This window comes from Anolis sagrei, chromosome 3, assembly GCF_037176765.1.
Source record: "Anolis sagrei isolate rAnoSag1 chromosome 3, rAnoSag1.mat, whole genome shotgun sequence".
NCBI lineage: Eukaryota > Metazoa > Chordata > Lepidosauria > Squamata > Dactyloidae > Anolis > Anolis sagrei.
Window position 1 is genome coordinate 273,414,132 of NC_090023.1, and position 24,485 is coordinate 273,438,616.

Below are 24,485 nucleotides of genomic sequence, written 5' to 3' on the forward strand. Positions count from 1 at the left end.
CCTGGGCCATCCTCCAGTCCGACCCCCTTCTGCCAAGAAGCAGGAATATTACATTCAAAGCACCCCTGACAGATGGCCATCCAGCCTCATAGAATCCTAGAGTTGGAAGAGACCTCCTGGGCCATCATCCAGTCCCACCCCATTCCGCCAAGAAGCAGGAATATTACATTCAAAGCACCCCTGACAGATGGCCAGCCAGCCTCATAGAATCCTAGAGTGGGAAGAGACCTCCTGGGCCATCATCCAGTCCATCCCCATTCTGCCAAGAAGCAGGAATATTGCATTCAAAGCACCCCTGGCAGATGGCCATCCAGCCTCTGTTTCAAAGCTTCCAAAGAAGGAGCCTCCACCACACTCCCTCTGGGGCAGAGAGTTCCACTGCTGAACAGCTCTCACAGTCAGGAATCCTAGAGTGGGAAGAGACCTCCTGGGCCATCATCCAGTCCAACCCCATTTTGCCAAGAAGCAGGAATATTGCATTCAAAGCACCCTGACAGATGGCCATCCAGCCTCTGTTTCAAAGCTTCCAAAGAAGGAGCCTCCACCACACTCCCTCCGGGGCAGAGAGTTCCACTGCTGAACAGCTCTCACAGTCAGGAAGTTCTTCCTCATGTTCAGATGGAATCTCCTTTCTTGTAGTTTGAAGCCATTGCTCCCTTGCGCCCTAGTCTCCAAGGAAGCAGAAAACAAGCTCCTCCCTGTGGCTTCCTCTCACATATTTATACATGGCTATCATATCCCCTCTCAGCCTAGCTCCAGCAGAGAAGAGCTCTTTGCCCCACCCCAGCCATTCCACAGATATATAAACCCATTGTCCTAATTCCAACAGACCTCACAACCTCTGAGGATGCTTGCCATAGATGGAGGCGAAACGTCAGGAGAGAATGCCTCTAGAACATGGCCCTATAGCCCGAAAATACCCACAAGAACCTAGTGATTCCAGCCATGAAAGCCTTCGACAATACAAATTATATTACATTTCTAACAGAACAAAGCAAACAAACAGAGAAAATACAAAAATAATTAATTAATTAATTGAAGGAAGACTGCCTTTTCTAGATGTCCTAGTTATCCACAAACCAGATCAATAATTGGGTCTGATTAAGAACTCCTCAATCAACTTCGACATACGACAACAGCTATGTAAATCGGAAGCCCTTCCACCCAGGCTTTATGGACTCCCAAAAATCCATAAGGACTCCACCCCACTCAGACCCATCGTGAGTGCCATTGGATCCCCCATGGACGACTTGGCAAAATGTCTTGCTGAACAGTTACAAAGCCACATTGGGCTCACTACACACGACATCAAGGACTCAGCCCACTTCGTAGAAAAAATCAGCAATCTCAAGCTAAATACCAACGACAAACTGATCAGCTTCGATGTGGTATCTCTATTTACCATGGTCCCGGTAGCAGACACCATGGCACTCATCAACCAGAGGTTCCCAGAAGACATCACGGCTCTGTTTCACCATTGCCTCACCACCAGTTACTTTCAGTGGGACAATGAATTCTACGAACAGAAAGATGGAGTAGCTATGGGGAGCCCTCTCAGCCTGGTCATAGCTAACTTCTACATGGAACACTTTGAAGAACAAGCCCTGGAGACAGCAACCAAAAAGCCCACGATATGGTTCAGAGATGTGGATGACACCTTCATCATTTGGAGCCATGGAGAAGAAGAACTCAACAGGTTCCTGGACCACCTGAACAGCATCCACCCAAACATATGGTTCAGAGATGTGGATGACACCTTCATCATTTGGAGCCATGGAGAAGAAGAACTCAACAGGTTCCTGGACCATCTCAACAGCATCCACCCAAACATATGGTTCAGAGATGTGGATGACACCTTCACCATTTGGAGCCATGGAGAAGAAGAACTCAACAGGTTCCTGGACCATCTTAACAGCATCCACCCAAACATATGGTTCAGAGATGTGGATGACACCTTCACCATTTGGAGCCATGGAGAAGAAGAACTCAACAGGTTCCTGGACCATCTCAACAGCATCCACCCAAACATATGGTTCAGAGATGTGGATGACACCTTCACCATTTGGAGCCATGGAGAAGAAGAACTCAACAGGTTCCTGGACCATCTCAACAGCATCCACCCAAACATATGGTTCAGAGATGTGGATGACACCTTCACCATTTGGAGCCATGGAGAAGAAGAACTCAACAGGTTCCTGGACCATCTCAACAGCATCCACCCAAACATATGGTTCAGAGATGTGGATGACACCTTCACCATTTGGAGCCATGGAGAAGAAGAACTCAACAGGTTCCTGGACCATCTTAACAGCATCCACCCAAACATCCAGTTCACCATGGAAAAAAATGAAGGAAGATTGCCTTTTCTAGATGTCCTAGTCATCCACAAACCTGATCAACCATTGGGTCACACCGTCTACAGAAAACCCACACACACAAATAGATATTTTACACAAAAACTCCAACCATCACCCAAGTCAAAAAAGAAGCACCATTAAAGCCTTGGCAGACCGTGCAAAAAGAATCTGCGAAGCCCACCTCCTCCAAAATGAACTGAACCACCTCAACTGGGCTCTCCAGGCCAATGGAGACCCCACTTCAGGCATCAGAAGAGCGGCAAGACCAAGAACAAGCCACGAGAGTCAAGATGAAGATCCACCCAGAGGAAAAGTGTTCCTGCCAGACATCAAGGGAACCACTGATCGCATAAGGAAGCTGATGAGGAAACATAACATACAAACTATCTCCAGACCCACCAAGAAAATCCAACAAATGCTACGTTCAGCAAAGGACAAGAGGGATCCTCTCACCTCTGCAGGAGTCTACCGTGTACCATGCGGCTGTGGACAAGTCTACAGAGGGACCACCAAACGCAGCATTGCCCAGGCACGCATCAAGGAACATGAAAGGCACTGCAGACTCCTTCAACCAGAGAAGCATGTAGACAATTTCAACAGAAAGGAGGAGACCATGAAAATGAACAAAATCTGGCTACTAGTACTAAAAAACTCTAAAATTACAACAGCAAAACAGCAGAGAGGAAACAACCAGGCATATCTTAACACCTCTCAACAAAAGATTCCCCCAGGCTCAGCCAGGCCTTTCAATGCTAATGAAGGTGGTCAGTTAAAACATTCACACCTTCCTCTAGCAGAGAAGAGCTCTTTGTCCCACCCCAGCCATTCCACAGATATATAAACCCATTGTCCTATTTCCAACAGACCTCACTACCTCTGAGGATGCTTGCCATAGATGCAGGCGAAACGTCAGGAGAAAATGCCTCTAGAACAGTGGTTCTCAACCTTCCTAATACCGTGACCCCTGAATACAGTCCCTCCTGTTGTGGTGACCCTCCACCATAACATTGTTTTCGTTGCTACTTCATCACAGTCATTTTCCTACTGTTCTAAATAATAATGTAAATATCAGATATGCAAGATGTATTTTCATTCACTGGACCAAACTGGGCACAAATACCCTATGCACCCACATGTAAATGCTATTCGGGTTGGGGGAGGATTGATTTTGTAATTTGGGAGTTGTAGTTGCTGGGATTTATAGTTCACCTGTAATCAAAGAGCATTCTGAACTCCACCAGCGATGACTTTGAACCTAATTTGCCACACAGAACTGCCATGACCAACGGAAAACACTGGTTTGGTGGTTATTGACCTTGAGTTTGGGAGTTGTAGTTCACCTACATCCAGAGAGCACTGTGGACTCAAACAATAATGGATCTGGACCAAACTTGGCACAAATACTCAAAATGCACAAATGTGAACACTGGTGGAGCCTGGGGAAAATAGACCTTGACTTTTGGGAGTTGTAGTTGCTGGGATTTATAGTTCATTACAATCAAAGAACATTCTGAACTCCGCCAACGATAAAATTGGCTCAAACTTCCTATATGGAATCCCCATGACCATCAGAAAATACTGTCCTGACCCCCAGGTTGGAAAACCGCCGCAGGGTTCCCCCCTGGGCCCGGTCCTGTTCAACATCTTCATTCATGACTTGGATGAAGGGCTAGAAGGCAGGATCTTCAAGTTTGCAGATGACACCAAATTGGGAGGGAGAGCCAAGACTCCAGAGGACAGGAGCAGGACTCAAAGGGATCTTGACAGATCAGAGAGATGAAGGTGATATCGAGCTCTTTTTGGGGGTTCTCCCAGCGAGGGGAGTCCCTAAGGACCGCGAATGGGGTCCTGACCTTGGTGAGCGGCCAGCGGATGCCAATTCAAAAAGACGCAAAAACGTTGAAAATCAATCTCACCAGAGGCTGAAGAGGAAGTCTGCGACCGAGGCGTTTATTTTGGCGATTCAGCTGAAAAGGATGCGTTACAGGGATGAATCCTCAAGTAAGCATGCAGTACAGTGAATTTCAGGCATATTTATACAGGCAAAACAAAGAAATCCCGGTTTGAATCTCCCGCCCGCCTTCTGTCAGTTCCCTCTGTCCTGATTGGCCGGCTCCGGAACAGCTGGGAGGAGGCTTGGCCGCTGGTCCCACCCTCCCTCCAATCGCTGGCCGCTGTCGCCTCCAGAGGGCCAATCAGAGCCCTCGGAGCGCCTCCGGAGATTGTCCAATCAGCGACCAGGAGGCGGGCTTTCAGTCTGACAGCGCAGAGGGGCGGAACGCCTGGGAGGCGTCCGCCAGCTGATTGAACACCTTTTGTCTCTTCACGGCAGGGAGGCAGATGGGGAGAACAAGGGATTTCCTGGGTCTTGATAAAAGATGTGTATAGGCAAAAAGGGTGGCTATGGATGGTGTCTGGATCTCAACCCTGTAGGCAAAGGAGATCCTTTGACACAAGGGAGCATACACAAACACCATGATTGATTTAATCAGTCTGTTTTTCCGGGCTTTTTGGCTGACAAATCTCGGGCTCTTGTTCGTCTGACTCTGAAAACAAAGCCATAGATTTGCCAGTATTTGTCCATGCAATGTCAATATGAATGGAGTTTCTTCCAAGGAAATTGGATTTCCTTAACTGTAATCCCCAGGTCACATACTCTTTTATAGGGTAAAGTTCAAGAGGGGAAAGGCAAGGAAAGGGGGTGAGGGTACATCTCATTTCATTTCATTACATATCATATATATTTCATTTATATATTCTTTATAGATTCTTATAACTCATAGATTTCATATGAAAGATCCCCGTCCCATCCCAATGAAGTTTATTAGAAAACCACAGCAATAGATAGAGACTATCAGCAGAGTTCTTGAGATATGATCCTTTTCCAGTAAGGGCACGCACACACAGGCGGGGGCCACTCTCCCCCAAGCGGCTTGGCTTATGAGTTCGTGGAGGAAGTCCGTGATGCTAGGGCACCAAGTCAATCAGAGAGGGCAGAAAGGTCCGTGAAAGAATCTGCAAGTGGTGGAAGGTGGGCCAATGTCCTTTGGAGAACTGCATCTCTCAGCCAAGACCTGGGACCCATCTGGCCCCCTCCCCGGGGCTGCTACAGCCGGCTGCTGCGGGTCCCAGGCGGCTCAGATCCACGTGGAGCGAGGGCTGCCGCAGAGAAGCGGGGAGTCCCAGTTTGACAATCAGCTGTTTCTCTGCATAACAGAAGTTCTAAAAACAAAACTAATTTCTTCCCGGGAGGAGCAGCCCAAAACAGAGAAACTGAGATGGCAGATAGACTTAGAATTAATCATAGAACAAGGCAAAATTGGAACGGCGGCGATCCGCCATGTTAAATGTTTAGTGGATAGCGGGGTCCGTAATGGCGGTTTCTTTATCCGCGTTTTGGTCGAACGCAGATTTGGGGTCCGGGGGGCACCTGGAGGCGCCCCCCGCGGGCTCACGGCTCTCCGGAGCCCAGAAAGGAGTTTATGGAAACGTTCATGGGGTGCTGAGCCAGGAAGGGATACAAAAGTAGCATGCGGAAAGACAAAAAGTTTCAAGTTTTAAGTGTTTTATTAGGGGAATGATACAAAGTAAAGGGAGAGGGAAAGTTAGCAGAGTTTGCAGGCATTCCTGGTCTTGGAGCTGGCGGCTGAGGCACATTTCGTCTGCTGGCCTCAAAACTTGGTCCAGGAACTGCGGAACTCCCTGCTGCAGTTCATACCAACGTGAAGGCTGGGCTACCGGCAGCGCCCGCTGTCAAAGGGCCAAAACTAACACAATGAAGTTTTGTGACAGTGACAAATGCAAGATACTCCACTTTGGCAGGATAAAACGAAATGCAAAGATATAGAATGGGGGAAAATGCCTGGCTCGAGAGCAGTACGTGTGAAAAAGATCTTGGAGTCCTCGTGGACAACAAGTTAAACATGAGCCAGGAATGTGATGTGGCGGCAAAAAAAGCCAATGGGATTTTGGCCTGCATCAAGAGGAGCCTAGTGTCTAGATCTAGGCCTTTCGCAAGGGCTGAAGACGTGGCTTTTCGAGATGGCATTCAACTGAGTGCTATGTTACTGGAAATGACAACCGGTATGGATTACGACTACGAGATTGATTATGATTCCACGATAAGACGAAGCGGATTTTTTAATGTAATTTAGATGTTGTGTATTAGTGATATGTTAGTTTTGTTGTCTTGGTTTCATTGTCAATTGTCTTTTATGTACTGTACACTGCCACGAGTCGCCCTAGGGCTGAGAGCGGCGGTTAATAAATGCAAGAAATAAATAAATAAATAAATAGGGAAGTCATGCTCCCCATGCTCTATTCTGCCTTGGTTAGACCACACCTGGGATATTGTGTCCAATTCTGGGCACCACAATTCAAGAGAGATATTGACAAGCTGGAATGTGTCCAGGGGAGGGTGATCAAGGGTCTGGAGAACAACCCTATGAGGAGCGGCTTAAAGAGCTGGGCATGTTTAGCCTGAAGAAGAGAAGGCTGAGAGGAGATATGAGAGCCATGTATAAATATGTGAGAGGAAGCCACAGGGAGGAGGGAGCAAGCTTGTTTTCTGCTTCCTTGGAGACTAGGACGCAATGGGACAATGGCTTCAAACTACAAGAGAGGAGATTCCATCTGAACATGAGGAAGACCTTCCTGACTGTGAGAGCCGTTCAGCAGTGGAACTCTCTGCCCTGGAGTGTGGTGGGGGCTCTTTCTTTGGAGGCGCTTAAACAGAGGCTGGATGACCATCTGTCAGGGGTGATTTGAATGCAATATTCCTGCTTCTTGGCAGAAGGGGGTTGGACTGGATGATGGCCCATGAGGTCTCTTCCAACTCTTTGATTCTCGGATTCTATGAGGCTGGATGGCCGTCTGTCAGGGGTGATTTGAATGCCATATTCCTGCTTCTTGGCAGAATGGGGTTGGACTGGATGATGGCCCAGGAGGTCTCTTCCAAGTCTTGGATTCTAGGATTCTATGAGTGTGGTGGAGGCTCCTTCCTTCTATGGAGGCTTTTAAACAGAGGCTGGATGGCCATCTGCCAGGGGTGATTTGAATATAATATTCCTGCTTGTGGGCAGAATGGGGTTGGACTGGATGATGCCCCAGGAGGCCTCTTCCACCTCTAGGATTCTATGAGGCTGGATGGCCATCTGTCAGGGGTGCTTTGAATGCAATATTCCTGTTTGTGCGTAGAATGGGATGGACTGGATGGCCCATGACGTTGTAGGGGCAAAAACGATCAAGATAATCCACAAATCCAAAATCCAAGAGCAGATTGTCCCTTCCCAAGGAGGGCGAGGAAGGACACCACGAAAGTTGAATCTTTAAAACTGCAAAATGCTATTTATTGCGCAATAGTGACAAACATGCATATGGAAATGCAATAAAGGGGGTTTGTCCAACCTAAAGTTGGTTGCATTGATTATTTATGACTTTCATTAAAACAGTTTGATTGGTACATAGAAATCAATCATCTCATTGGTTCCCAAAGACAAATCATTTCATTGGTCTAAGTTAGCTATGCAGTTGTTCATTAGTTGTTTATGATTTTGATTGACATTATAGCACACGTGGGATCCTAACAATGGCACAACTATAACATAACTATGGTCCATTGTTCTCTGACCATGACTGTATCTTATCTGTTAGTCTGTTGCAAACATGGCTTCAGAGCGACTGGGAAACTTGTGGGTTCTAACTAGCCAAGAGCTAGCTGGTTTTGTCCGGATATGCTGCTACCCTTGAATAGTAACTTCTTCTTTGGAGCACTGATTTCTCAAACAATCAGCATTTTCTGTGAACAAAGGCCTACTGCAGAAATAGGCCAATATGGCAGTAAACCATGACATATGGGCATTGGGGAAATATATGAAAATTCCCTTTTTTAAAACCACGTCTCAACCAGGCACATCTTAACACCTCTCAGCAAGAGATTTTCCCAGGCTCAGCCAGGCCTTCAAATGCTAATGAAGGTGGTCAGCTGAAACATTGACACCTAGCTCCAACAGAGAAGAGTCCTTTGTCCCACCCTGGTCATTATTCCACAGATATGTAAACCCTTTTTCCTAGTTCCCAACAGACCTCACGACCTCTGAGGATGCTTGCTATAGATGCAGGCGAAACGTCAGGAGAGAATGCCTCTAGAACATGGCTCTATAGCCCGAAAAAACCCACAAGAATCTACATCTCTTTCTCTCCCTCTCTCTCTCCTCTCTGCCTGCTTCTTGAACCCGCCAATCAAGGCTGCACATCTGTAGGCGACCAATGAGGGCCTCGGGGAGGCGGGGCTTCGTGGGCTCGGCCAATGGGACGTCGAAGGAGGAGGAGAAGAGGGCGGGCTTCTTCTCGGGTGAGCTTTTCCGCCCTCCCGTCCGCCATTTTGCGTGAGGTGAGGCGAGGGGAAGAAAGCGCTTCCTCTGGCGCCACGGAGAGAGAGGGAGAGAGAGGCCGAGAGGGAGAGGGTTCGTATTATTATTATTATTATTATGAGGATGGTTCTTATGACATATTCCTCTGAGGAAGGGGGAAGGGCGGCCTTCATCCAGGAGGAAAACAAAGGCCTCAAAGAGAGCAAGGCCCCCTTCTTCCCAGCATGCACCACGACTCCTTCCTTTTCCCTTCCCTCCCTCCCTCCCACTCTGCAAAGTTGGCTCAGGAAGCTCCAAGGAAGGCTTGCCTAGCATATGGCAGGGCAACCAGTCAATTCTATTACATTTCTAACAGAACAAAGCAAACAAACAAACAGATAAAATACAAAATTTGTGAGTTTGGTAGTTGATTATTATTATTATTACCTTTATTTGTACCCTGCTAGCATCTCCCGAAGCATTTCTCCACACCACTGGAGACATTACACTGTCTAGCCGGTATTGCACCACCTGACATCCGCCGGGAAGGAGCAGTCAATAGTGAAAGGACCAAGGCAGAGACATCTCCAGCTCATCCCCTGTTTGGGTATCAGTCAACGACTTAAGAAATAGTTTTCTAAGATCTACAGAGACACTCGCTGGCCCAAAATACCTCTCGGACCGCATCTTGGCCTACGAGCCCACGAGGACCTTGAGATTGTCTGGGGAGGCCCTTCTCTCGATCCCGCCTGCCTCACAGGCACGGCTGGCGGGGACAAGGGAGAGGGCCTTCTCGGTGGTGGCCCCCCGGCTGTGGAACACCCTCCCTGCACCCATCAGACAGGCGCCCTCCCTCATGTCCTTTCGAAAAAGCCTTAAGACATGGCTGTTCGAGAGGGCATTTAATTAAGTGCTTACATTACGGTAATGAAGAATTGGAATGGAACAAGGAATATGAGACGGGTTATGATTCCACTATGAGACGAAGCGGATTTTTAGTGTAGTCTGTAAGTGTTGTTAGTTTAGATGTTGTTGAAACTGCTTTTGTAATTGTCTCTTATGTGTACTGTACACCGCCATGAGTCGCCCTTATGGGCTGAGAATGGCGGTTAATAAGTGCATCAAATAATAATAATAATAATAATAACACCTCAGCAAGTGAGAGTCCAAAAGTGGCAGGCTCAAACCCAAGCTGGCTTCAGAAAAGGCAAAAGCTGCACATCGCAAGTGCTGAACCTGACTCAGCACATAGAAGATGGCTTTGAAAGGCAGCACATCACAGGAGCTGTCTTCCTAGACCTCTCAGTATTGCACCACCTGACATCCGCTGGGAAGTAGCAGCCAATAGGGAAAGGACCAAGTCAGAGACATCTCCAGCTCATCCCTTGTTTGGGTATCAGCCAGCATGCCAATTGTCATTTCACATAAAACCAAGTCCATCTATTGCACCAGTTGCACCAGTTCTTTAAAGGCTAGATCACAAAGCCACGTTTTCACTCACTTGCAGAAGGTCAGGTGGGAGGGGGGGTGATCTAACATCGCTGGGGAGGGAGTTCTATCACTGAGAAGGCCCTGTCTTTCGTCCCCACCAGTCAAGCCTGCGAGGGAGGTGGGACCAAGAGCAGGGCCTCCCCAGAAGATCTTAAACTCCACGGTGGTTCATAGAGCGAGATGCGGCCCTCTAAGGATGCGGCCCGCCAAGGTCATTTTCTCAGCTCCTGGTCTAAACTTTAGATTTAGGGTCACCTTAAGATCTACAGAGACACTCGCTGGAACACCTCAGCAAGCGAGAGTCCAAAAGTGGCAGGCTCAAAACCAGAACCTCAACCAATGGCTGATACCAAATGAGAGACTCCCCCCTGGGCACACAGAGGACTGGGCGACTTGGAAGGCACTGAACAGACTGCGCTCTGTCCCACGAGATGCAGAGCCAACCTCAAGAAATGGGGCCACAAAGTGGAATCCTTGACAAGTGAGTGCGGAGAGGAGCAAACCAGAGACCACCTTCTGCAATGCACCCTGAGCCCTGCCACATGCACAATGGAGGACCTTCTTGCGGCAACACCAGAGGCACTCCAAGGGGCCAGATACTGGTCAAAGGACATTTAACCAACTACCAAGTTTGCAAAATCTGTGTTTTTTTTCTTCTTCTTTTTAATCTGTGGTTTTTTTTTTGTTCTGTTAGAAATGTAATACAAAGGTATGGTTGCTGATGACACGATAAATAAAGAAATAAATCTCCCAAAGGACTCGATGCAGCTTACAAAGGCCAAGGCCTCAAAACACAACATAACAATACAAAACCTAAAGCAAATTTAAAACAGTTAAAGCAATATTAAACAATAAACAATACATCAAGACACTATAAAACTAGGCCAAGCCAGAGTAATGGATACAGAATTAAAAAGTGCTGGTGTGACAGGTGATATGTAAGGATTATAGGGTAAATGTCCTTTGATCAGTCTCTGGCCCCTTGGAGTGCCTCTGGTGTTGCCGCAAGGAGGTCCTCCCTTGTGCATCATGTGGCAGGGCTCAGGTTGCATTGCAGCAGATGGTCTGTGGTGTGCTCTTCTCCCCACTCGCATGTCGTGGATTCCACTTTGTGGCCCCATTTCTTGAGGTTGGCTCTGCATCTCGTGGTGCCAGAGTGCAGTCTGTTCAATGCCTTCCAGGTCGCCCAGTCTTCTGTGTGCCCAGGAGGGAGTCTCTCATTTGGTATCAGCCATGGATTTCAGCCTGCCACTTTTGGACTCTTGCTTGCTGAGGTGTTCCAGCGAGTGTCTCTGTAGATCTTAGAAAACTATGCCTAGATTTAAGTCGTTGACGTGCTGACTGATACCCAAACGGGATGAGCTGGGGATGTCTCTGCCTTGATCCTTTCACTATTGGCTGCAACTTCCCGGCGGATGTCAGGTGGTGCGATACCGGCTAGACAGTGTAATTTCTCCAGTGGTGTAGGGCGCAGACACCCCGTGATAATGCGGCATGTCTCATTAAGAGCCACATCCACTGTTTTAGCGTGGTGAGATGTGTTCTACACTGGGCATGCATACTCAGCAGCAGAGTAGCATAGCACAAGGGCACATGTCTTCACTGTGTCTGGTTGTGATCTCCAGGTTGCGCCAGTCAACTTTCGTATGATATTGTTTCTAGCGCCCACTTTTTGCTTGATGTTCAGGCAGTGCTTCTTGTAGGTCAGAGCACGGTCCAGAGAGACTCCCAGGTATTTGGGTGCGCTGCAATGCTCCAGTGGGATTCCTTCCCAGGTCATAATCCTCAGAGCTCGGGATGCTTGTCTGTTCTTGAGATGAAAGGCACATGTCTGGCAGTGGCTGGTCGTTTGTGTAGATATTGAACATGGATGGAGCAAGCACTCCATCCCACCTTATTCTGCTATGCAGTGAAGGCACCATCAAAGCACCCCCAACAGTTGGCCATTCATCCTTTGCAATCATAGTAATACCAATAGGAGCAAGCCCAGGGGCCACCCAGTCCAGCCCCCTTTATTCTGCCATGCAGGGAAGGCACAATCAAAGCACCCCCAACAGATGGCCTTTAATCCTTTCCACTAATAGTCATACTAATAGGAGCAAGCCCAGGGGCCACCCAGTCCAGCCTCCTTTATTCTGCCATGTAGGTTAAGCACAAACAAAGCACACCCAACAGATGGCAATTCAGCCTTTGCAATAATGCTAATAGGAGCAAGCCCAAGGGCCATCCAATCCAGCCCCTTTTATTCTGCCATGCAGGAGAAGCACAATCAAAGCACCCCCAACAGATGACCATCCAACCTTTGCAATCATATTAATACTAGTAATGGTCCAATGGGTGGCAGCCGGATTGCTCACTGGAGTGGCACACAGGGAGCGTACCCCCCCCCCCCCGGGTTATGTCAGCTCCACAGGCTTCCAATTTGCTACCGAGCTTGAGCCTATAAAGCAGTGGTCCTCTAACTAAGGCCCAAGGGCCAGATACGGCCCTCCAAGGTCATTTACCCGGCCCTCGCTCAGGGTCAATCTAAGTCTGAAACAACTTGAAAGCACACAACAACAACAATCCTATCTCATTTGTTTTAATTAATATATTGTTTTTAAGTGACTTTTGCACTACAAATAAGATATGTGCAGTGTGCATAGGAATTCATTCATTTTTTTTTTCAAATTATAATCCGGCCCTCGAACAGTTTGAGGAACAGTGACCTGGCCCTTTGTTTAAAAAGTTTGAGGACCCCTGCTATAAAGCTCTCAACAGTCTTGGCCCAGCTTCTCTGTCCAAACGTCTCTCCCTCTATGAACCACCGCGGAGATTAAGATCTTCTGGGGAGGTCCTGCTCTCAGTCCCGCCTCCCTCGCAGGTTCGACTGGTGGGGACGAGAGACAGGGCCTTCTCAGTGGTGGCCCCTCGACTGTGGAACTTCCCCCCCCCCACCTGACCTTCTGCAAGGGAGTGAAAACGTGGCTTTGTGACCTAGCCTTTAATGAACTGGTGCAATAGATGGACTTGGGATTTATGTGAAATGACCACCATTGGAGTGGCTCGGATTAAGTTTGTGGATTACTTGTTCAACTCTTAATGTATTGCTTTTAAATGTTTTTTTAATTGTTTTAATGTGCTTTTAAATTCTATTTTTATATTTATTCAAGTGTACATTGTGTGTTAGGGCATCGAATTGTTGCCTATGTTGTAAAGCCGCCTTGAGTCCCCTCCAGGGTGAGAAAGGCAGGGGCGAAATGTCCTAAATAAACAAACAAATAATAGGAGTAACCTGTTTTGTAAATAAAGAATAGGAGTAACCCCAGCCCAGCCCCCTTTATTCAGGACTAGCCATCCCCTGCCATGCGTTGCTGTGGCCCAGTCTGTGTATATGTGCTTTGTGTGTGTGTGTGTATATCTCTGTGTATATGTGTATATATGTGCATTTGCATATATATGCAGTATATGTGTTTGTGTGTGTGGTTTTGCACATGCATTATAATGCAATTTTTTGGCTTTTTAAGTCTCTCCTACTGTGTTTTTCAGTATTTTTATGAGTGATGGTCACTCGTTGGACTGATACTTGTATTGTGTTCGAATATAGTGTCAGTTCGTCCAGTGGTTTCTGAGTTATGTTAATTCCACAAACAAACATTGCATATGTATTTATATAGATTTACTAGCTGCCCCCCTGCCATGACATCACATATATTAGAAACCAACACTTTCTCGTTACTTTATTTTCCAGATCAACAGACTGGGCCACAGCAACGTGTGGCAGGCAGGGCTGACAATTTCGGCCGGGGGGGGGGGGGGGTTGAAAATTTCGGGGAGGGTTGAAAATTTCGGGGTGGGTGTTGCAATCCAGAGCAGGGAACGAGGCCCTAAGATAACTATCCACCACACTTGGCTGTGAAAAACAATCCTTTTTTATTGAAGAAAAATGGTTACAAAATAAAGGAAAAATGCAAGTCAAAAGCCACAGCAAAATCAGCAAACATGAATTTAAATGCACAAAACAAAACCAAAAGCCTCACTGGGAAAATACTGGAATCTGTTATCAATCCACTAACCGTACTTGATATCCTAGAAATCTTCCCAAACTATGGCCAGGGAACCGGGAGAACTGCCAAGGTCTTCATCAATTCTGAAACGATGCCTGAACTGAGGGAATCAGCCTGGCGTATTGCAATTAAAACTCAAGAATCGGTTCCATGAACCGCCCTTCTGTTTTGAAGCCAATGTTTTTAATTCTTGAATTCGGGAGGATCGACGCAAACTGAGTGTTTTACTTCTGTCTTCCCAAATTTGGCACCTTCTGTTGTCATTACAGTTAACAGGTGCAGAAGGGAGGGAAAGTTCAAGGTCTCCCTCTGAAACATTCTCATGAACACTTTCATTTTCCAAATCTACAGAAGTTCCTTCCTTACTAATTTCAGGAACATTGGCATTTTCCAAACCTACAGCAGTTTCTTCCTCACTAATTTCAGGAGCATTGGCATCAAAAGGTACATTTCCACTAGCATCAGTAAATATACTTTCATTAGCATCAGGAGGAACAAACAGAGAATCAGGTTCAAGTTCAAACTCAGGCTGATCCCCAACTGTGGGGGGGTTGAAACCTGCCTCCTAGCTCACGCTGAAGCAAAGAGCACAGCAGGGGGCAGAGCAACATTCAATAGCCTACAGCTCCACCCTGTCAACCACCTCCACCAAGTCTGGCCTCCTTAATGAGAGCATTCAACACCCCTCCCCACCCAACTTGGTTGCTTCACTACATCGGCTATTGCTGCAAGTAATGACAGTGTGAATAAATTGTCAATATTTGCTTGAGATAGTGCTTACAGTTCAGGAGGGACTCTTAATTTTTTGCATCTCATAGACTTAGCAGCATGGGGATTTGGTTAACCAGTTAAAATTCATGAGTAAACCAGTTTTTTTAAAAAAATCTGAAACATTTCGGGGGGGGGGGTTGAACCCCTAAAACCACCCCCTCGCTACAGGCCTGGTGGCAGGGGACAGCTAGTATATATGAGGGGTATTTTTTAAGTAAGGTCCGTTTGAACATAAGTACACAACGAAAGTTTATTTCAAAAAAGTAAATTTATTTTCAGAAAGTACATACTTCACTCTATTTTTCGACATAGTTGCCAAGTTTGTTCAAACACTTATCATACCTCTGAACCAATTTTAAAATACCCTCTTCCCGAATCCTTGCTTCAACTGAAGCCTCCAAATCGTCTGTAATCAAAGAAGGGAGACCGGAGCAGTCCTCAACGTGGACGTTGTCACGGCCATCTTTGAATTGTCGTACCCACTTACGCACTTTGCTTTCACTCATAACAGTATCACTGTACACTTCACAAATCTGTCAATGAATTTCAGCAGCAGGCAGGTTCCTTGCTGACAAAAACCGTATCACTGAGCGAACCTCACGTGCGGCGGGTGAGGTGATAGTTTTAAACATTTTTAAAGCACAGAACAGAACCGTACAGGTTAGCAGGCACTTTGGTTACGGGATCCAAATCACTCCTTAAGTGGTTATCTCAATTTTGGCATCACAGGAAAGACTTTTTCTCTTCAAGACCCCCACCCCAGTTTTCTTAGGATTTCCTTTTGAGAGGCCGAATTTGTAGGCCCTTGTTTTTATTTAATGTATGGGGGAAAATTAGCACATTTGCTTCTCCCTTTTCTCTCTGTCCCACCCACGTACGGGAGAGCATTTGAGAGGAAGCTTCTGTGGGAGGAGTGGTCAGAGGAGATGCCCATTCTTCCCCAGGCCAAGACTTCATTCATTTTAATTCCTGCAAACATTTCTCCCTCCCTCTATGGAAATGCCCTGTTTCTCTAGATCCTTGAGCTGTTGGGAAATGTCCCCTGGACAGAAGCAAAGGAGAAGAGGGATGACTGGGCTGAGGAGAACAAGCTGGGAAGGAAGGAAGGAGGATTTCTTGTCTTGGCATCCCATCCTGGGCACAACAGAGGGAGGGAAAGGCAGAGACGGGAATTGGTTCAGCAGAGACATTCAAAGTGCTGGTATTAACCTATAAAGCCCTAAACGACTCCGGCCCTGTTTACCTCTCCGAACGTATTCTCCCCTACGAACCATCAAGACCACTAAGATCGTCTGGAGGGGCCCTGCTCTCGGTCCCTCCGCCTGCACAAGCACGGTTGGTGGGGACGAGGGACAGGGCCTTCTCGATGGTGGCCCCTCGACTTTGGAACTCCCTGTCATTAGAGATCAGAACTGCCCCCTCCCTCATGACGCTCAGGAAACTAACAAAGACCTGGTTGTGGAACGCGGCATTTGACAACTGATTTAATTCTTTGCCCAGATGAAAGGAGGATGATGAATGTGATGGTGTGATTGTGATGGTGTTGGCTCTTTTAATTGTGATGGTAATGTTTTAATGTGTATGGTGCTGATATTTTAATCGTGTAATGAAGTGGCATTGTGTTGTTATTGTATATTCTTTGTATGTTAACACGTGTTGTGAACCGGTCCGAATCCCTCTTTGAAGGTGAGAGGGTCGGTATATAAAACCTCGAAATAAATAAAATAAATTGTGAATACCTCCATATGTTTAAATCTGGATCTGAAGTATCCAGATCGGAGGCGGATTCCTGGCTGAGCGGAGGATTCATTTGGGAATACCAGGAAATTTGGTAGCAGCAAACTTTTATGAATAGAAAGGAGGGAACGGAGTTTTTTGGCTTCATGTCTAATCTTTCACTCTTTCCTTCTTGGCCAGGAACATAAGGATTCTGTGGCAATATCTCTGCTGTGATGACAATCAAAGCAGCATCTAGTAGACATTGTGGAATCTGAAAACCAAAGAAGCTGTAAGGAAAAGGGTCCTATATGAAAAAAGACATCCTCTCAAGGTGCTGATCTTGTTGAATAGACTTTGGATCAGAAAGGGAAAAAGAAGACAGAAATGTCCATATTGCAGTTAAAAATACATACCACTGTCAACATGCAGGAGAAACCCTATAAATGCCTGGAGTGTGGAAAGAGCTTCAAACACAATCAAAGTCTGCAGCCACATCAAAGGACTCACACTGAGGAGAAACCCTATAAATGTCTGGAATGTGGAAAGAATTTCACCCAAAGTGGACATCTACATTCACATCAAAGGACTCACACTGGGGAGAAACCCTACACATGCCTAGAGTGTGGACTAGGTTTAACTCGGAAGGATAATCTGCAGCAACATGAAAGGACTCACACTGGGGAGAAACCCTATGAATGCCTGGTGTGTGGAAAGAGTTTCAGTAATAGTGGAAGTCTACATAACCACCAACTAACTCACACTGGGGAGAATCCCTATGAATGCCTGGAGTGTGGAAAGAGATTCACTCGGTATGGGAGTCTGCAGTCTCACCACAGAACTCACACTGGGGAGAAACCCTATAAATGTCTGGAATGTGGAATGAACTTCACCCAAAGTGGACATCTACATTCACATCAGAGGACTCACACTGGGGAGAAACCCTATGAATGCCTGGAGTGTGGAAAGAGTTTCACTTTGAGACATCAGCTGCAGCAGCATGAAAGGACTCACACTGGGGAGAAACCCTATGAATGCCTCGTGTGTGGAAAGAGTTTCACTTTGAGACATAATCTGCAGCGACATGAACGGAGTCACACTGGTGATAAATCCTATAAATGCCTGGAATGTGGAAAGAGATTTACTCATAGTGGAAATCTACATAAACACCAACAAACTCACACTGGGGAGAAACCCTATAAATGCCTGAAGTGTGGAAAGAGATTCACTTGCCATGGGAATCTGCGGTCTCACCACAGAACTCACACTGGGGAGAAACCCTATAAATGTCTGGAATGTGGAAAGAACTTCACCCAACGTGGACAACTACATTCACATCAAAGGACTCACACTGGGGAGAAACCCTATGAATGCCTGGAGTGTGGAATGAGTTTCACTTTGAGACATCAGCTGCAGCGACATGAAAGGATCCACACTGGGGAGAAACCCTATAAATGCCTGGAGTGTGGAAAGAACTTCACTGGCAATGGAGACCTACGTAGACACCAACGAACTCACACTGGGGAGAAACCCTATGAATGCCTGGAGTGTGGAAAGAACTTCACTGCCAGTGGAGACCTACGTAGACACCAACGAACTCACACTGGGGAGAAACCCTATAAATGCCTGGAGTGTGGAAAAAGCTTCTCTGAAAGTAGAAATCTTCTAAAACATAATAGAATGCACACATAATAGAACGCACGCCTTGAGTGTGGAAAGCGTTTCACTGGGAGGGGTCATCTGCAGCAACATAAGACTCACATTCTAGTAAATGGATGCCAAGAGAGACTCTCTAAGATGTACACAGGCAACTCTAATAAATGTAAATGACAGCATAATGTTGGGAAATAATGTTGGGTTGAAATAGATAAATGTAGAAGAATGGGAGGAACTTTGGAAGAATAGCTTACAATTTACAAGAAATTACTCTGTAAAAGAAAAGTTTTACAAAATGATTCACAGATGTTACATAACTTGAGAAAAATAGTAGAAGATAAATTAAAAAATTAAATTTATGCTGGAAATGTAAAAAAATGACTGGAACCTTTTATCATATGTACTGAACTTGCGCAAAAGCTAAAGCCTTCTAGATAAAAGTGCATATTTTATTGAAACATTTTTTTAAAAAAACCTAAGTAATACTGAAACCATCACCTTTTCTATTGGGAATTTTAGACAAGCAAACCTCAAGTCACCAGGAAAGAAACTTCTTTTACATGTTGATTATTTCATGAGGAATTACGTATGGATGGAAGTTTTTCAAGACTGAAATACTCAAGGCGCAATTGCAAACAATGCCAACAAAGAGAGAAAAATAGGACAAGTGCAAAGAAGCCAGAATGGATGTCCAAAGAACTTCTAACTGTGCTCAGACTCAAAAGAGACATGCACAAAACGTGGATAAAGGGAGAAATCACCAAAGAAGAATTCAGACAAATAGCCAACTCCGATAGGGAAAAGGTTTGCAGGGCTAAAGCACAAAATGAGCTCAGGCTTGCCAGGGACATCAAAAACAATAAAAGGGGCTTCTGTTCTTATGTCAGTAGAAAAAGGAAGAACAAGGAGGTGATAGGGACTCTTTGAGAATAAGATGGGGCAATGCTGACAGGGGATAGGGAAAAGACAGAACTACTTAATGTCTTCTTTGCCTTGGTCTTCTCACAAAAAGAAAGTCAATGGAATTTTGGCCTGCATCAATAGGAGCCTAGTGTCCAGATCCACGGAAGTCATGCTCCCCATGCTCTATTCTGCCTTTGTTAGACCACACTTGGAATACTGTGTCCAATTGTGGGCACCACAATTGAAGGGAGATGTTGACAAGCTGGAATGTGTCCAAAGGAGGGCGACTAAAATGATCAAGGATCTGGAGAACAAGCCCTATGAGGAGCGGCTTAAAGTGCTGCGCATGTTTAGCCTGAAGACGAGAAGGTTGAAAGAAGATATCATAGCCTTGAGGGGAAGTCTTAGGAGTCCGTACGTTCCACATACCGAAGTTCATTTTTCTTTTTTGGCCGCAGGGTGGTGACCCCACTGGACGCAGCAGTCCAGTCAGGGATAAGAGAGGCAGGCTATGTTTAGGGCACCTTTTCTAGCCCCTTCCTTCCCCGTGTGGGGTGAGCAGAGTGGGTCCTAAAAAGGGATGCTCAGTCGCGGGTACAGCTGCCGAACTTCTCAACTGCCTCAGACCTTGAGGTAGAACGACTGAGTCTGTACCCACCGCCCATGTGCCAGTCTGTGACTAGGGGCTTCCAGATTTCACAGTCCTGCCCCCGTCGCCACTCGCTGATCGCCATGGGACTTTGGTTGGTTTGTTTTTTTATTTTCTTTGGAAGACGCCTGTGCGTAGGTTTTTTTAATGTGTGGAGGTCAGTGCACACTGATCAACACACAGTCTTCACAGAGTGAAGTTCCACTTCTCAGTCTGTTGCAGTCTTCTTCCGCCTTCGCAGCCATTGTAACATGTACTGTGGCAGCCATTAGGAGAAAATATAATTATAACTATAAATGAATTTAAAATGAACAGTAAAAGTCTTACCTTAATGCTGACGCCTGAAAAGGAGAGCAAGGGAAATTCAACAGATGCAATAAAAGGTCGGGGTGGCTTGTTCCATAAATAAATAGTTGGAAAAGTAAATGTTGACTTTAGGTTAAACATAGAAGGCCAGAGGCCTCATGAGTTAGGTAAATCGATAATATTGATTTGAGACTAGAACATCTAAGGTCATATAGTGAGAGAGCGCCATCTCCTGTCTATTTAATGTAAATAGCAGGCAATTTTAGATATTTTTATTTTAAATTCTCTTGATTTTCATATTAACAACTAAATAATTGAGGCTGAATTTAACTAAAAGGAGATGGCCTTAAATCAAGTCTTATGTTATAAAAATATAAATCATTAAGAGATCAAGGAAGTTAAGTACCAATTGAACATGTCATCTGGAAATAAGGAGTAGAAAGTTAATAATTATATGAAGTGGGCAACTGTTTGTCATCATGACCTTGCCAAGGGAATGTTCTTGGCAACTATACATGAAGGACACCTGTTAATGATTGTACTATGTAAATGTCAAGACATTTCTGCGCATGTATGAACCAGTGGTTTTCTGCTATAAATATTGAAGCAAGTCTGACTTCCAGTGTGTGTCAGATATTGCTTTCTGAATGCCCTATCAAGCTTGATAGTAAACGCCTGAAATCAACTGCTGTCTCCGTTTCCTTCCTCTCTGATTGTGCTCTAAATGATCTCGGGTAACGTATGTTCCGCAACAGTACCATGTTATCCTCCGCCTGCTCTGCCATTGAGGTCTTTGAGTCTTCAGACTGTGCTTGGTCTGGAACCTCCCCCACGGCCACTCCTGGGAGTGCACGACTCCAGTTGTTGTGCCTACAGGTTCATCGGAACACGCAAGCCCCCTCACCACGACAAGGTGACAGTCCATACTAATACTAATAGGAGCAAACCCAGGGGACACCCAGGCCAGCCCCCTTTATTCTGCCATGCGGGGAAAGCACAATCAAAGCACCCCTGACAGATGGCCATTCAGCATTTGCAATAATGGTCATACTAATAGGAGCATGCCCAGGGGCCACCCAGTCCAGCCCCCTTTATTCTGCCATGTGGGGAAAGCACAATCAAAGCACCCCCGACAGATGGCCATTCAGCATTTGCAATAATGGTCATACTAATAGGAGTATGCCCAGGGGCCACCCAGTCCAGCCCCCTTTATTCTGCCATGCGGGGAAAGCACAATCAAAGCATCCCCGACAGATGGCCATTCAGCCTTTGCAATAATAGTCATACTAATAGGAGCATGCCCAGGGGCCACCCAGTCCAGCCCCTTTTATTCTGCCATGCGGGGAAAGCACAATCAAAGCATCCCTGACAGATGGCCATTCAGCCTTTGCAGTCATAGGAACACTAATAGGAGCAAGCCCAGGGGCCACCCAGTCCAGCCCCCTTTATTCTGCCATGCGGGGAAAGCACAATCAAAGCACCCCCGACAGATGGCCATTCAGCATTTGCAATAAAGGTCATACTAATAGGAGCATGCCCAGGGGCCACCCAGTCCGGCCCCCTTTATTCTGCCATGCAGAGAAAGCACAATCAAAGCACCCCTGACAGATAGCCATTGAATCTTTGTAATAATAGTAATACTAATAATGGTCCAACGGTTACGGGATCCACACGGCTCCTTAAGTGGTTATCTGTATTTTGGAATCACAGGGAAGACTTTTTCTCTTCCAAACCCCCCAGCTTTCTTCGGATTTCCTTTTGAGAGGCCAGACTTAGATGCCCTTGTTTTTATTTAATGTATGGGGGAAATTGGCACATTTGCTTCCCTGTTTTCTCTCTGTCCCACCCATGTACGGGAGAGCATTTGAGAGGAAGCTTCTGAGGGAGGAGTGGTCAGAGGAGATGCCCGTTGTTCCCCAGGCCAGGACTTCATTCCTTTTAATTCCAGCAAACATTTCTCCCCTAAATGGAAATGCCCTGTTTCTCTAGATCCTTGAGCTGATGGGAAATTTCTCCTGGACAGAAACAAGGAGAAGAGGGATGACTGGGCTGAGGAGAAAAAGCTGGGAAGGAAGGAAGGAAGGAAGGAAGGAAGGAAGGAAGGAAGGAAGGAAGGAAGGAAGGAAGGAGGCTTTCGTGTCTGGCATCCCATCCTGGGCACAACGGAGGGAGGGAAAGGCAGAGAGGGAATTGGTTCAGCAGAGACAAATGTTGTGAATACCTCCATATGTTTAAATCTGGATCTGAAGTATCCAGATCAGAGGCGGATTCTTGGCTGAGCGGAGGATTCATTTGGGAAGACCAGGAAATTTGGTAGCAGCAAACATTTATGAAGAGAAAGGAGGGAAATGGAGTTTTTTGGCTTCGTGTCTAATCTTTTGCTGTTTCTTTCTTGACCAGGAACATAAGGAATTCATAGCGATATCTCTGGCGCGATGACAAACAAAACAGCTTCTAGTGGACATTGGGGAATGTGGAAACCAAAGAAGCTGTAAGGAAAAGGGTCCTGTATGAAAAAGACATCCTCTCAGACTTTGGATCAGAAAGGAAAAAATAAGACAGAAGTGTCCATATTGCAGTTAAACATACATATCACTGTCAACATGAAGGAGAAACCCTATACATGCCTGGAGTGTGGAAAGAGCTTCACTCAGAATGCACACCTACATTCACATCAACGAACTCACACTGGGGAGAAACCCTATACATGCCTGGAATGTGGCCGGAGCTTCACACAGAGTTCACACCTACGTAGACATCAGCGCACTCACACTGAGGAGAAACCCTATAAATGCCTGGAGTGTGGAAAGAGCTTCACTGATAGTGGAAATCTACAAAAACACCAACAAACTCACACTGGGGAGAAACCCTATACATGCCTGGAATGTGGCCGGAGCTTCACTCAGACTTCACAACTACATACCCACAAACGAACTCACACCGGTGAGAAACCCTATATATGCCTGGAGTGTGGAAAGAGCTTCAACCACAAACAAAGTCTGCACTCACATCAAAGAACTCACACTGGGGAGAAACCCTATATATGCCTGGAGTGTGGACAGAGCTTTGCTCAGAATGCACACCTACATTCACATCAACGAACTCACACTGGGGAGAAACCCTATAAATGCCTGGAGTGTGGAAAGAGTTTCACCTTGAGGCATTCTCTGCAGCGACATGAAAGGATTCACACTGGTGAGAAACCTTATAAATGCCTGGAATGTGGAAGGAGCTTCAAATACAGTCAAAATCTGCATTCACATCAAAGGACTCACACTGGGGAGAAACCCTATGAATGCCTGGAGTGTGGAAGGAGCTTCGCTTTGCATGGGAGTCTACGGTCTCACCACAGAACTCACACTGGGGAGAAACCTTATAAATGTCTGGAGTGTGGAAGGAGCTTCACTCAGAATTCATCCCTACATAAACACCAGCAAACTCACAATGGGGAGAAACCTTGTACATGCATAGAGTGTGGAAAGAGCTTCGCTAACAGTGGAAGTTTACATTCACATCGAAGGACTCACACTGGGGAGAAACCTTATACATGCCTGCAGTGTGGAAAGAGTTTCACACGGAGGGATTGTCTACATTCACATCAAAGGATCCACACTGGGAGGAAACCCTATAAATGCCTGGAGTGTGGAAAGAGTTTCAGTTGGGAGCATTCTCTGCAGCAACATGAAAGGATCCACACTGGGGAGAAACCCTATAAATGCCTGGAATGTGGAAAGAGCTTCATTGGCAGTGGAGACCTACGTAGACACCAACGAACTCACACTGGGGAGAAACCCTATCAATGCCTGGAGTGTGGAAAGAGCTTCTGTGAAAGTGGAAATCTTCAAAAACATAAAAGAACCCACACTGGGATGCCTTGAGTGTGGCAAGCACTCACATTCTAGTAAAATGATGCCAAGAGAGACCCTCGAAGATGTACAAAGGCAACTCTACGAAAATCCCAAAACAGCAGGAAAGAATCTTCCTGTACGTGACTACTACAGCAGCAAGCAAAGAATATGCCAAATACAGAAAAAACAAAGAACACCAACATCAGAGGAATTGATTACAATTTTTTAAAATGGCTGAAATTGACAAATTAACGTTAATTCTACAAAAAGACAATACACAAAAACTGCAACAGAATCCGTGAACTAAAAGTGTTATAAGATAATGCATTCGTATAAACTATATAACTTGTATATCTAAGAGCAAAAAAAGTTTTGGAAAATTGATGAATTAA

At 46.0% G+C, this 24,485-nt stretch overlaps 2 protein-coding genes across 2 annotated transcripts in view; both read left to right on the forward strand.

Annotated features, from left to right (window-relative positions):
- Positions 1-8,745: 8,745 nt before the first annotated feature.
- LOC132770347 (zinc finger protein ZFP2-like) overlaps positions 8,746-24,485 on the forward strand; it is an 88,464-nt gene continuing 72,724 nt past the window's right edge. The window contains exon 1 of the mRNA XM_067466171.1: positions 8,746-8,821. The gene's annotated coding sequence lies outside the window, so the exon portion shown is untranslated. The remainder of the gene's footprint in view (positions 8,822-24,485) is intronic.
- Positions 8,755-24,452, forward strand: LOC132770344 (zinc finger protein 135-like). The gene is made up of 2 exons (XM_067466159.1): positions 8,755-8,821; positions 22,646-24,452. The coding sequence occupies exon 2, from the start codon at positions 22,756-22,758 to the stop codon at positions 24,121-24,123; it is 1,368 nt and encodes a 455-aa protein (XP_067322260.1). The 5' UTR covers positions 8,755-8,821; positions 22,646-22,755; the 3' UTR covers positions 24,124-24,452.

Excerpts from the sequence above, each read along its gene's own strand:
- LOC132770344 (XM_067466159.1), top strand. The coding sequence starts at position 22,756 with ATGAAAAAGACATCCTCTCAGACTTTGGATCAGAAAGGAAAAAATAAG.